General features: G+C 31.0%; 1 protein-coding gene across 1 annotated transcript; it reads left to right on the plus strand.

The window, feature by feature from the left end:
• Positions 1-1,983: 1,983 nt before the first annotated feature.
• On the plus strand, positions 1,984-12,746 carry LOC148615009 (myogenic factor 5-like). The gene is made up of 3 exons (XM_088589600.1): positions 1,984-3,198; positions 9,679-9,757; positions 12,216-12,746. Exons 1-3 carry the CDS (start codon positions 2,383-2,385, stop codon positions 12,368-12,370), a joined length of 1,050 nt encoding a protein of 349 aa, XP_088445726.1. The 5' UTR covers positions 1,984-2,382; the 3' UTR covers positions 12,371-12,746.
• The last annotated feature ends 1,062 nt before the right edge of the window (positions 12,747-13,808 follow it).

Below are 13,808 nucleotides of genomic sequence, written 5' to 3' on the forward strand. Positions count from 1 at the left end.
TTTCATTTGTGAACTTCATATCAAGTATAAGTATTTCAAGTTGACATGTTTTAAAGCAAATTTTTGTAATACTATATAGGTTCAACGGATTCATCTGGTGCCAATTCTTATTTGTGGTAGAACAGTATTATATTGGTTCTTACATGCTGTTTTTTGTCTGTTCATTTTTCAGACCTTTGACCCTCGACTGTTTTTGTTTCGATGAAACAGTGGTTTGCCTAGTCTAATTTATTCTTTTTTTTTCTCTTTAAAAGTTGCTGCATCATTCTTGAGTGCTCAGTCTTTAAATTGATTTAATTGTCTACAAAAAATGTATTTTCCCCACATTGACAAATATAGTGCATTAACACTGGGTTAAAGTAAACAAAGGCGGAAGAAGTCTATAGGGAATACTTCAAATATCAAAAGAATTTTATTTCGTGTTAACTATCTTATCAATATAATTGGTCACAGTTTATATGACACTAATTAAGGAATACTAAATAAACTGTATCTTCAATGTCATTTTGGTCCCCGATGGGAATCATTACGGTTACGAGACAGGTCAACATGAAACCGTACTAAACCAACATCTAACATGACCGTACATTGTTGTACCATAAAAGTTGTTTAAATGGATTTCCTAAGTATTTCATTAGTGCACTTCATTTTGATACCTTGTTTGTTTTTTTTTATTGTTTGTTTGTCTAATGTTGTTTTAGTTTTTGTTTTTGTTTCAATATACTCATTACGACTTTCACGTTCACGTTCTACTTTTGTTCTTTAAACTAGAATCTGAATTACTTTTATTGTTTAAAATGGAAGCCTCTCCGTTGCACAGAACATGTTAAAGTAAGCAAACAAAGTCCCTTAATATATGAAGCTAACGGATTTTGATCCCGTTTAATTTTTTTTAAACAAACCTTATTTCCATGGCAGAGCACTAGTAATTTGTTTTAGAATATTTGAAGTAAAAGCATATCGGCCATTTTACTGATGCTTTTCATCTAAATCACTAGCTGATGTGGATATGTTTTGCTTGGCCGTACGAATTTCAACCATAAATCAACCTTATCAAGCAGTGATAACATTATCTCAAACCTCACTGTTTAGACACAGGCATCTGAAAGACTTTTTTCTAGAAATATTCTCTGCTATAAACATTGTATTATCTTCATATTATATACAAATTATGATTAACATATACCTATATCAAAAGATCGACTGTATATGATCGCCAAGATCAAAGATAATTGAAGACTAATAATTTGACCTTATTCCAGTTATGTAACAAGAACGGTTTAGTTATACCAATTATTATTAGATACAGAAATGGGTAATGTTCTGAATCAATTCTGGACTGAAAACGGTTAATAATGAGCATTATTTCCGTCAAATTACCTTTCCTATTAGTTTTAAGGGGTCCACTTGAAAACAAGCGAATTTCTCCCATGATAGCATGTGTGTGTAATTAAGAAAACTGTCTTTATCATTAAGCTTCCATCGATAAGTCGCCTCTCATGCTTCACTTACTGTCTTTCATCTTTCACAAAACATGTACATATCGTCAAATAATACCCCGAGTTAATTTTCCGCTCCCAGCCAGCAAATAAAGCATGACAATTCCATTTACTATTGACGGTTTTTCACTAATTAAAATTGCATCACTAAGTATTGTGTCGTTTTTGTCAAAAGACTTCATCATTGTATATTTTAACCGTTAGTTTTCGTTCAAAATGAAATAAATTTTACGGGAACACATGTGTTTTCGATTGCTGCCTGTCGATGACCCTGCAACTTTGACCTTAAAAGTTCTCATAATTCATTTAATGTGAGAAAAGCATTCAAAATTAATACAAGGGTGGGTGTCTAGGGATTTTTCTTTTGACAAACATCGAAATATGATTGGATAGTTTCTTTCCTAATGAGTGGGGAGGTTTCTCTTGTCAACAACTCACCAAAATACAGCTATTATATATATAACATTCTGCAACAGTTATTAATATGGCAAATCGCTATCAAAACTCTCTGTAGAAAATTAAAAGTGGAGTTTCTAGAGCTGAAGAACACTCTTGCGAACGAACGTCTTTTTATCACTTTCAGTGAAAGTTTTGCCAAGTGCGTTTTGAGAATCGAAGATTCTGATCTTTAAAAAACAGCATTGTTGACATTTGTTTTAGTAGATTTCTAAAATTGTTTTGTTTTATCTTGTTTGTGATATAAAGTGGAGGCATTCATCGTGACTACGGGAGGTCATCGTGTTTGCAATGATATGGAAATGGATTCATGAGAAGTTTAATAGGCAAAAAACTGTTCTTGAATACTAAGTAACGTTGAATTTTATCAATTTGAATAAACATTTTCATATTAATTGAGAGAAAAAAAAACGTAACTGTTTTAACGATGATGATGATGGCAGAATATCGTAGTTGTCGGTATGAGCCTAATAGCTTTGTATCGTATGGAAACTCGTCGATTGCTAGTAACACTAATTTATCGGAATCTAGACAGTTAACAGATTTATCTTATTCCCATGGTAGTTCAACTCATGAATTCTACAATTCCGCTTCCTTATCATATCACAATCGTCCATTTGAGCGTCCCTTTACTGATCATTATTCTCCATATCAAAGTAGTGCCAGCAACTCAACACGGAACTACTTGAATGCTCATGTTCATCGCACGCGCTGTCCGTCGTCTGCTAAAGACAAAATTACAGAAAAAAGAAAAGATTCAGATGCGAAAATGATGATAAAGGAAGAGAGAACTGATGATGAATTGGATAAAAATCACAATGTTGTAAGTGAAACACCGGCATCACCGTCATTGTGTGGAGACGACGACATGGATTTAAATAATTCGGAAGACGGAGAGGATCATGTCCAGCACGTTCTTGCCCCCGGATTTCACGGACCAAATAGGCGATGTCTTTTGTGGGCATGCAAAGCTTGTAAAAGGAAAACAGTGACAATAGACAGACGAAAAGCTGCTACAATGAGAGAAAGACGGCGACTTCGGAAAGTTAATGAAGCTTTTGAAACTCTCAAAAGACGGACGTGTCCGAATCCGAATCAAAGACTGCCAAAAGTAGAAATATTAAGAAATGCAATAGACTATATTGAGAGTTTAGAAGAAATGTTACACGGTAACAGGATAGGCAGAAATGTAGAAGAACACTTGAATGACAATGGGTCAACGAGCAGTGGTTCTGACTATATGGTATGTATTTTTTAACAGTTCACTTCCAGGGCTTGCAGGTACTAACTTTCTTTACATGCGATTGTGTAATTATTGATTTAAAAAAGGAATACAATTGTAGAAAACAATAAGATAAAAATTATGTACCAATAATTGACGAGTACCACAAGTAAATCAATATGGTTGTGAATTCTGTGCATGCAGTTATTTTTATAATAATTATTGAACAATTTACACTTATACCGCTGTAAGTTTTTACACCCTTACAACCAATATATGAGACAGCAATACATCTTATTGATACCAAAATTTAGGAACTTCCCAAAAAACTATAAAAATGATAACCTTACGTTCAGACAGAATTTTGATACAGTAGTGTCTATGTATTTTGTTTGTTCGAGTACACAAATGTGCTATCAAAAGTAAGTCTATACTAACATACAAATTATCGTCGTGTACCTACAAGTATTTACAAAAGATGCGTATATAAGTACATGTATGCGTGAGAGCCTGTATTTAAATCCATTTATATATTATTCGTGACTGCCCCCCATCAATATAAACAACATCAAATATAAACTGAATGACCCCATCCTAACCACATGTTTCAGTTCTAGCCGAAAATATTCTAATTGTAATATTTACCAACTTAAAGCTGTCAACATTGGGAATTGTAAATTAAGATTTCTCACGTTGAGAGAAATCTGTAAGGCACACCTACCACAAATTACCAGTTTTTGTCGGGGATTATTACATAGGAGAACTCGTGTTTCACAAAAATTTGTTTTCAATTAAGATGATTTATTTACTTAATAATTTGATGTAATAAAATCGTCATAAACGCGTTAATATGATGAAGAATTATTGAAGTAATTAAGTCTAGAATTCGTCGTTGTCAGAATGTGAAAATAAATATGGAAGGCGGGATTACTCGCATATGAGAAAAAAACTAAGGTATTAGAATTTTCTATTGAAGATAATGCGAAGCAATTTTCAATACCATACAAGAAGTCCATTTCAGTTCTTAACAAAATGCTTGAAAATAAATATCGATTAAAAAAAACAGATTTAAATATCAGTACAGAAGAGACAAGAAAATGTTAAAAAAGAATGAATTAAGGAAATAGAATAAAAGAAAATTAAAAATAAAGAAGAACTAAGCTAACGAGTGTAAAAAGTTGAAAGACCTATAATTAATATTCCAAGGTAGAAATTACTCCGTAAATCAAAACACAGAGTGACGGATATATGATAACATGGACTCTTTAGCACCTCTTAGAAATAACAGAATGACAATTTACAGTTGTTTAATTAGACAGATTGTTTAGTGGTGATGAATGATGGTAACTACTGGTTATATTCATTTGACTGTTTATCATAATAACTGCCATGTTTTGAAAATAAACGATGTTGATCCATTTCAGTTCTTCTCGTTACTGTGTAGTCATTGACAAGGATTTCGGGTGTCCTAATCAAGACTATACAAACATACATACATACATGTATGTATTATTGGAATGACATAATCGTAGATACATACACATGTATGTTCCGTTGGCAATGTTAGCTACATGTAAAGTGCAAATTTAACTACATATATAAGTGAATTTGTACATCTGGTAATATCATAGTTAGATTAATTTAACTGAATAAATGCGCTTAGTGTTAATTTTTAATTCTTTCAGTACAGGTCCAAATACCTATCTTATGCTTTTGGTACTTCAAAAATGCTAGAAGTCTTTGACATGAACAATAAAACAAAAAACCTTACCACAGAGTGAACGTGATTGTATTTAGACGGAATAAATTCCATTGTCGACAAGTTTTTTTAGTTTTTCTATTTTATCTTTGTGTTGAAAGACTAAATTTCAGACACGCGGCAAACGCCCCGTCGTTAAGTTTACTGTAAATATTTGCAGATTTATCCAAGATTCAGTATTTCAGCACGTCGTAGACGTGTCAAATACACAAATCTAACTGAAAATCACAGAATATACCAAGGAAGTGTGTTCTTATTATCAGTCTATCAGATCTCTTCAAGAGATAATCGCTATATTGTATCTTTTTCGTGTGGCGCAATCTTATCTTCACCATGTGCTTTTTCGATAATTTAGCGAGACACATTATGAACAAAAATATATGGGTCATGTTTCTCTCTAGGGGTCAGCATCAAAAAGGCTACAGGGAGTCCTTTTGATGAGAATAATAAGTTCTAATTTTACAAAGTTATGGTCAAGAACTGTGAAATGGAACGGTATTAAAATCAAACTTTATATCTAAGAACATTTAATGAGGTCTGTTTCTTACATTATTTCTTGCTGTCAAAAGCTTTCATATCAGTATAATAAAATGTTCTGTAGAATCTATTATAATCGCAGTTATTTGTCCCGTGGCGTGCTTAAGCTTCGTCTGTGCAAAATTTCATAAACGACAATCATCAAAAGGGCTTTTTATATGTATATAGACACAACATACACACCTTTGATTCATCTTTATGATCGCCTTCTATGTTGGTTTTTGCAAAATCTGTTCGTTTATTTCGTCAACTTTAGCGACACAAATGCGTATGTAAGCGAGGCATAATCTCCAACGACAATTGAAGTCTGTCACAACAGTTGAAGTGAAATTCATGTGATGTGTTTTTCATTTCAAGAAATTAAATCGTTCAGATAAGGAATGAATAAAATCAATTGAATGTTCCAACATTTCTACCACTTTACATTACTTTACATATTAAAGCGTAAAGATCAAATATTTACACCCAGTTCTAAGTTCAAGCAAAAATGAAAAGGCCTCTAAATTCCTCACTGATTGATCTGTTGAATTACAAGATTTAAGCAAGGTATACTACAATTAAATGAGAGTATGAGTTGTCTTCCTTTGCCATTTGATTGTTTTTTTTGTTTTGTTTGTAATCTCTATGCTTAATCGAAATAAAAATGATTCGGCTGAATTTGTGGATGTAGTTCCAATTCAGAATAGATTCATGAATTTGCTATATGTATCAAATAGCTAGCGGTTGTAATTTCAACTACTTCAAGCACAAATATTATTAAACCTATATATTCCTTTAGTTTATCTAGTCTTAGTCTTTCTATGCCAAACAATATGTGAACACATTTTTCCTGCAAAAAATGAATAAATATTTACTATATGAATATGAACTCATTGGTCCGAAATCTGAAACGCTCAAATATAATTTATAAGTACATGTAAATCTGAATTCTGAGGTGTGAAATGTGGAGAAGGAACTCCAAAGTATACGTTAAGGTACCAAATTATTTCTTGTAAACGTACTTCATGTGTCTCGATTGTCTTTTCAATTATATACATTCTGCAGAACTCTACCATCGAATTCAAGGACATTAAATACCCTTTCTTTTGAACTGAGAAAGAGGAATTTGCTACCACAGAAATTATAAGTCATAGTGACAAAAAACTTCACATGGCACAAGAAAAACAAATTTGCCAAAAAGGAAAACCGCAGTAATCTTCTTTTGACAAAACAATGAATATTTTAACCACAAGTGCCATATGGCAAACAAGTATTTAGAGGAAGGCACCTGGAAACAATAGGAGTTCTATTAATTTTATAATTGTATTTACTTCGCGTCATTCTTTACAGTTTTCATGAAAACAAGATTTTTTGTTTATTTATTTGATAACTTCGTGGTTGAAAATAGAAATCAAATGTTTATAAAACAATGTTTCAAAGTATTACAACAATAGCTGTGAGAATATCTATTAATATAATTGATATTCAGGAAAGCTATTTTATCAAGAGAGATTTTTATGATACCGAAGGCCAACATTTAAAAAAAAATGAACTTAAATTAAAAAAAGTCTCCATCCCGTGGTTCATGAAACTACTCTGGATACAGTTTCTTTAGCCCACCCTACGCTAGCAAGCAAGAAGCCAAAACAAAAAACAACTGCAATACATATAATTGAACCCGTTAAACCTGTAGGAAACATTTCAGTTCGGTAGATGTTTAAAACAATATTTCCCAAGTGATTATATATTTTATAGTACCTTACAAAGTATTTCATACTTGCTTATTTTGCTATTTGGAACGTATATTACTTTGTACTTATACCTAAACTATAGAAATGTTTTATTCTGACAGTGTCATTAATTCACGGATGTTTGTAAACATGCAAAACTTCAGCATTTTATTGTAATACAATCTTCCAATGCACTCAGATATAGAATTAATGCCTTAAAGTGCATTCAGATGTATCAAAACCATTTACAAATAAAATGTTGCATTTCATAAGTGAAAAAAAAACCTTAACGATATTTATTTATTTCTAAACAATGTTCGTGAAACATGTAAATTGTCATAATATATATATATAGTATCAACCAGATTGATTTGACCTAATATTTTCACAGTGATTTCAGATTATCTCTCATATTGCCCATAGAATTATTGACATGCTCATTTAATGCAATTACTTCAACTTTAACCCTTTCATCACGTTAACTTACCTCTGTAACATGAAATGCTGTATATATTTTTCTGCTTTTAAAAAAGTGGTTTTCATTTACAGTTATTTTTTCGCTTGGCAAGTTCAAGATGCCTATCAGTACATCTTACCAATGCATCCAGTTTTTGTGGTTTATCATTTACTCTTCATTTTTTCTTGGTTTTCTTCCTGTTTTGTTTGTTTTGTTTGTTGCTCCTACCTTGCATTTTTCCCCTTTGAATCGACTTTTTACTTGTGAATAACACAAACAAGAACTCCATACATGTAGGCATAAATAAGGTTTATAGTGCGAGTTACTTAATCCTTCTATTAACCGTATTTTTCTTTTGGCTTAAGTTTTAATTGTCATTGTCTTGACAGATAAATAAGATAACTTACAAATTTGAAAACAATTTCAGTAATAAAAATATTGTTTATGAAGATTTTAAGAATGCATTTTGCAAATGATACAAGTAAACGAATTATAATGGGCTTACTGCATTTTGCATACAAATTATTTTGCACTACATAGGGAACAATATTATTACATTGCAAACACTTTGAAAATGTAGGAAATCCAATGCCCAAAATCAAGCGGATTCATATATAATTTTTGAAGTTTTGTAAATACGCGCTTTTCATACCATAGAGATAAATCAATGAAGACTAAATTTTACAGTATATTTCTTATGCAATAAAAACAACAGTTAAGGTTGTTTGGATCTTCGCTATTGACTTAACAATGAAACTTATTAATTTAAGTCATATTTTGTCGTATTTGACCTAGTATTACATCAATTTTCTTCGCTTCTCCTCCGTGTCGAAAAAAAAATTAACGAAAAAAGAGCAAAATTAATTGCTATTTCATTCTACAGCGCAATAGATTGAATTTAAGAAAACAAAACAGACAAAACAACCTCTGGAAGATGCATAGTAGATATAACGCATGCAAAGAGGAAAAAAATAGAAATTTGAGAGTGCAATCAAATTTATCAGAAAATATAAAATGATAAAACACTTAAAATATGATAAGTGATTGAAAATATATTATCTCATTCTTTAAAATAAACATGCAACATGTAGATTGTCACTGCTTTACTATAATTAATGTTGACTACAGTCACTATGTTGGCCTACAGATTTGATTTGCGATAGGCACGTCATATATTTTAAACGTGATTTATTTAATAACTGCACTTCTAATCCTTGACGCATCTTGTTTTTATTTTTGACACCAAGAATAGCTTCTTTATGGTATATCAATTATTGCTATTCTAGTAATATGTACTTAAGTTTTGAAAGAAATTAGATAATATCCCATTTTCAAAGTTGAGTATGTTTTTCTTTCTTTGGTCCCTTTCAAGTTTTAACTATTGTTCTATCCGCAGTTTATCCTGCTTAAACAGAGATATTTTATATCCTTAATCAGTTTATTTTATGAAGATTTTGTAATACTATGAAGGTAATTTTAAAGAAAATGCCCAAGTGTGACATCTTTAAAACTACCATGCATGGTGAAATAAGGCTCTTTATCGTACACATGTTGAAAGAAATGATGATAATTATTTGAAGTAGAAGTAATATAAAGGAATATTATAATGTCTAGTGCTACAGTTTACATACAGATCACATATGGTATAAGAATAGAAATTTGTCAAGCCAACAAGACTATTAAGGTGCATTTTGTCGGTTGTGATATTACAGTGAAAGTAAAAAATAAGAGAAAAAAATAAATAAAAAAAAATAAATAAAGATAACCGAAGCAACACAGAATATGCATCTTGTGTTGACAAATATATACCCACAGACAAAAGTATTAAAACAAAGTTTTATCAAGTAACATTGTCGTGCTTTTTCTTTCCGAACACATAAAGAACCAGTAACTCGAGTGACGATAGTTAATTTTATAAACATTTGGTTTTTACTGTAGATACTAACTATTGGTCGCAATTGTAGATTCTTTCAAAAGGAATAAAAAGTAACGAGGATGCACTTCTTCCATACATAATATGCTGATATTGTATTTTGTAGACCGTAAACAGCCCTCATTACTATCCAGACAAATTTCATCACATGGGCGAATCCCAAACAAGTTATGGGAACAACAGAGGTAAGCAAAATATAATTAACACATCAGAAACAAATAGCACACATAACAATAAAATAAAAAGAGCAAACATCTGCAAGTAAAATAAAGGTCAACACAAAATCGAAATTTGGAAGGAGAAGGATCTCAGAACAAATAGGAAAAAAAAAGGAAAAAGAAAGCATTACGGAGAAAATATTAAACTATAACTGAATTCTATAGCTAATTCAAACGATATTTCGATGAAAAGTACTAAAAACGATCATGTTTTATCAAGAAACATACAATTAAAACAAAGTTGAAATGAGAAAATAAAATATGTGTTACTTAAATATGCACGTGTTGAAAAACCTAGCATGTCTAATATGACGTATCAACAATTTAAAGGCATAAAATAAATTGAAATAACACGAATAAAGTTTTATCTTACTTCACAGAGAAATTACCTTTTTTTCAAAACTTAATTTTATACGTTTTCTGAAGCAGTTTTCATTAGATTTAAATAGAATTAATAGTACACAGTGTTAAATAAAACAAATCGTTCCCCATCAATGACGTAGAGACTGATTCATCACATTGGGAATTTTTCTGTCATCTTGGGGATATTAAAGATAGGAGTTCCAACATTACCAAGATAAGTTTATTTACAAACCCATTTTCACCACATTTAACAACTCGGCGAAATATTTCAGGACTATTTGTCGTTTAAGAGAAATGTATAATGCCAGAAGTTTTAGATTCCTTCACTGGCTTTGCATGTATGACAAATCATCGTCGAGTAAATTACAAAACAAGGCGCATTTGTCATCTAATACATAAAACACACAGACTTATAAGAAATTCAAAACAGTTTTCAAGCAACCATGACTACTTTATACATTTATACTATGTTCGTTCATACACATGGATACCAAGTATATTTGAACAAGAAGAAGTTGAGACAGGTTTATACTATAGCCTCAACAAGTTCAATCTAAAAAAAACTTGTTAGGAGAAAACTTTCCGTTCTTAGGTAGATGAGGAGATACAGAATGGGGAATTGGTATTTTGAATTAGCATTTAAGAGATGTAACTAGGTAGTTATTCTTTGGCATACCATTAAGTTCTAATCCTGAATAAATAATTTTAAATTATCAATTTTACAACAAATGTTTGACCAATTATAGTTAATGTCTTCAGTGATTGAATTGTACTAATAGTAGCTGTCCTTACTATTTAGATGAGCTATGATTTTACGCATCTGGATGGTTCTTTGTTGAATATTGGAAGAAATATACTCTTTATACAGTATATAATTTATCTCAATCTACAATCTAACTGTAAATGATGAAAAGCTTTATGCTATGTGGATCTTATTAAAACATTATAAAAGATGAAATATTTTATGTGATAAGGATTTACTGGCGTAATTGCACTCTGAATAAATGACATTGAAGAAACATCTGGATTGTTTCTTTTTTGAATAAGATGAATAGTTCCGTGTCCTGACATACCATACAAAAATACGGCTTATTTTAAATTTTACACTAAAAGGTATGCAGTCAACAAATCATAATAAAATGTGCAAAAAATAAAAAGTGCTCTTTTTTTCATTGATAGAAATTTCATGTAGATGCTGACTATAATATAAGCCACATTAAGGAATGGGATCTGCAATGTATTAAAAATATATATTTTTTGTTTCTATGATATCAAATGATGTTTCCTACTGAGATAGAAATATATTTTGCATACACATGAATACACAGTTTATTGACAAGTCCGTATTTCAGGTACCCTAAGAGTACCTTTCTATCGCTTACTTTACTGAAACTTTGTTTACATTATTATCACATTGTAGTAATTAGTTAATTACATCAAGTTTACACCGTATCTTTTTCGTACTAAATGATACAGGCGTCATACTTCAACATCTTCAGGTACTTATTGCCCCGATTTTATCAATAATTAAAAATATATTCCTAGTCGTGAATTGCCCACGTGTGTTTACTGGGAGGCCCTAGATGTACTGATTTCAGCACGATCACTTTCTTCACACCTGGGTCATTGCAAATTGAGTGCGAAAGCTCATCATCAAACGATGAAGTACCATTAGGGGGTCTAATTATACAATTTTAAATGTTACTGTTGTTTAACCCTCTGCATCGTTTACTTTCGGTTATGATTTTGTTTATCACAAGGCGATATAAAAAATATTAAACATTCATATGAAATTGAATTAGCTTTGTTTAAATAGCAAGTAAATTATACTTTTGTATAAACAGGACTAAAACGTACAAACACATATAATTTAATGAAACTCTTAATAGTAAAACACCTAGCGATAGATATGGTTTGAAGATGCATTATATTACCTCTTTTTTTAAACAAGGACCGATTTCCTGTTTAACCTGTTGCTCTTTATTTTATTTTTATTTTTATTTTATCTTATATTTTATTTTTTATTTTATTTTATTATTTATTTTATTATTTTGCTTTTCAGGTTTTGATCACTCCCAGTCGCAACAGCAACAACAACAACAGAACAGCAGTAATGTATCAAGTTTAGATTGTTTGTCTCTTATTGTAGAAAGCATCAGTCCAACCACAGCCAACACTATGAACATGACTGTACCTTCTTCCGAACGACCTCTTTAAGTTATATTGTAGACCAGCTCTGTTGGAGCAGATAAACTTAAAAGTGCAATTCTAAGGATTTTTTTTTCACAATGAGATTATTCAATACCTTCAATTAACATATCTGTTACTTACACTATGCATTGATGTAGGATGAAACATGTTATAAACATTAATCATAACTATGCATATAAAACGGTGACAGTCACTTCTTGTAAACAGGCAGCATTCTTCAATATAAATATGACTTTGCATATCGTTAAATGTTTTGTCGCTGTTTTATCTATGCAGTACAGTTGAATGTGTCATATGTTTCATGTACAAACTAGAATAGATATTGTATGTTAGAGATCATATTTTTATATATTGTTTCACCAATAAAAATGTTTACATTACACATAAATCGTTTTCTTTAGGTGTAATCATTGATTTCAATTATTGAATAAAATAATTAACAAAATATATGTAAGTATAATAGATCCTGATCCACACAAGATTAAAATGCTTTGTAAAAAAAAAATATAAATTCAGTAAATAATCCTGCAATGTTTTTGTCATATGATAATAAGCGTAACCAAAGATAAAATCATAACAGAAACTTATTTCTAAAAAAACGTTCACTAACCCAAAACCTATCTATCAAAACGCACGTGTGTCTTTTTCGTGTCCCAATTATCTCCACAGATTTCACTCAAATCACATACTGACAGTCGCTAAATATAAAATTTATTTCTTTTTTATTATTTCAAAAACAAAAAAATCGTCTTAATTTGATAACGAGACCCAAAACATCTGGACGCGGAATGAGTGATGAAGTAAAGTATCATTCCTCATCATTGATGACTTGATAGTTATCAGATCACCATCGTTTTAACGAAGGGCTAATAAGAGGAAACTACCGATAAAAAGTAAATAAGCTATCAACCGAATTCCAAATTTTTATATCTAAATAACAATCCAAAATAAACACAATGACACTGGTTTGTTTATTTAAGCAACTCGATCATTTTTCCTTCACGTCATAACGAGTTTACAATAAGTCATTAATAATTGAAGGGCGTTTCTCTTTGTATCAAGAACAATATACAAATAAGCAATTATTGGTTAACGATGTTAATTGTGTATTACACTTAAAAATATTTCGGAAAGTGAAAAAAAAAACTTGCAGTGATAAAAAGAGTGCGTAAATGTCCTTAATAGCAAGATACTTCGTAATTCGTCAATCACACAAAGGACATACTCTACAGCATTGTCAGGTCTCAATAGCATGGCCAAATCCGGCTCTAATACTTGCATTGCTTTGATTTTGACGTGGCATGTGCTCTAGTTTGGCTTTACCAGGCAACAGCATGGAATGGACCTGGCTTGGCCTGAGCCTTCTTTGCCTAACCTTTTTATTCTGGTCCGCATAAAAAAGTAACTTTTATCATTAAACATGGCTTGTAAGTTTAAAATCTTT

Source organism: Perna viridis, chromosome 6 (genome assembly GCF_037379345.1).
Source record: "Perna viridis isolate PV_CMFRI_1.1 ecotype Kerala chromosome 6, ASM3737934v1, whole genome shotgun sequence".
In the NCBI taxonomy this organism is placed as follows: domain Eukaryota; kingdom Metazoa; phylum Mollusca; class Bivalvia; order Mytilida; family Mytilidae; genus Perna; species Perna viridis.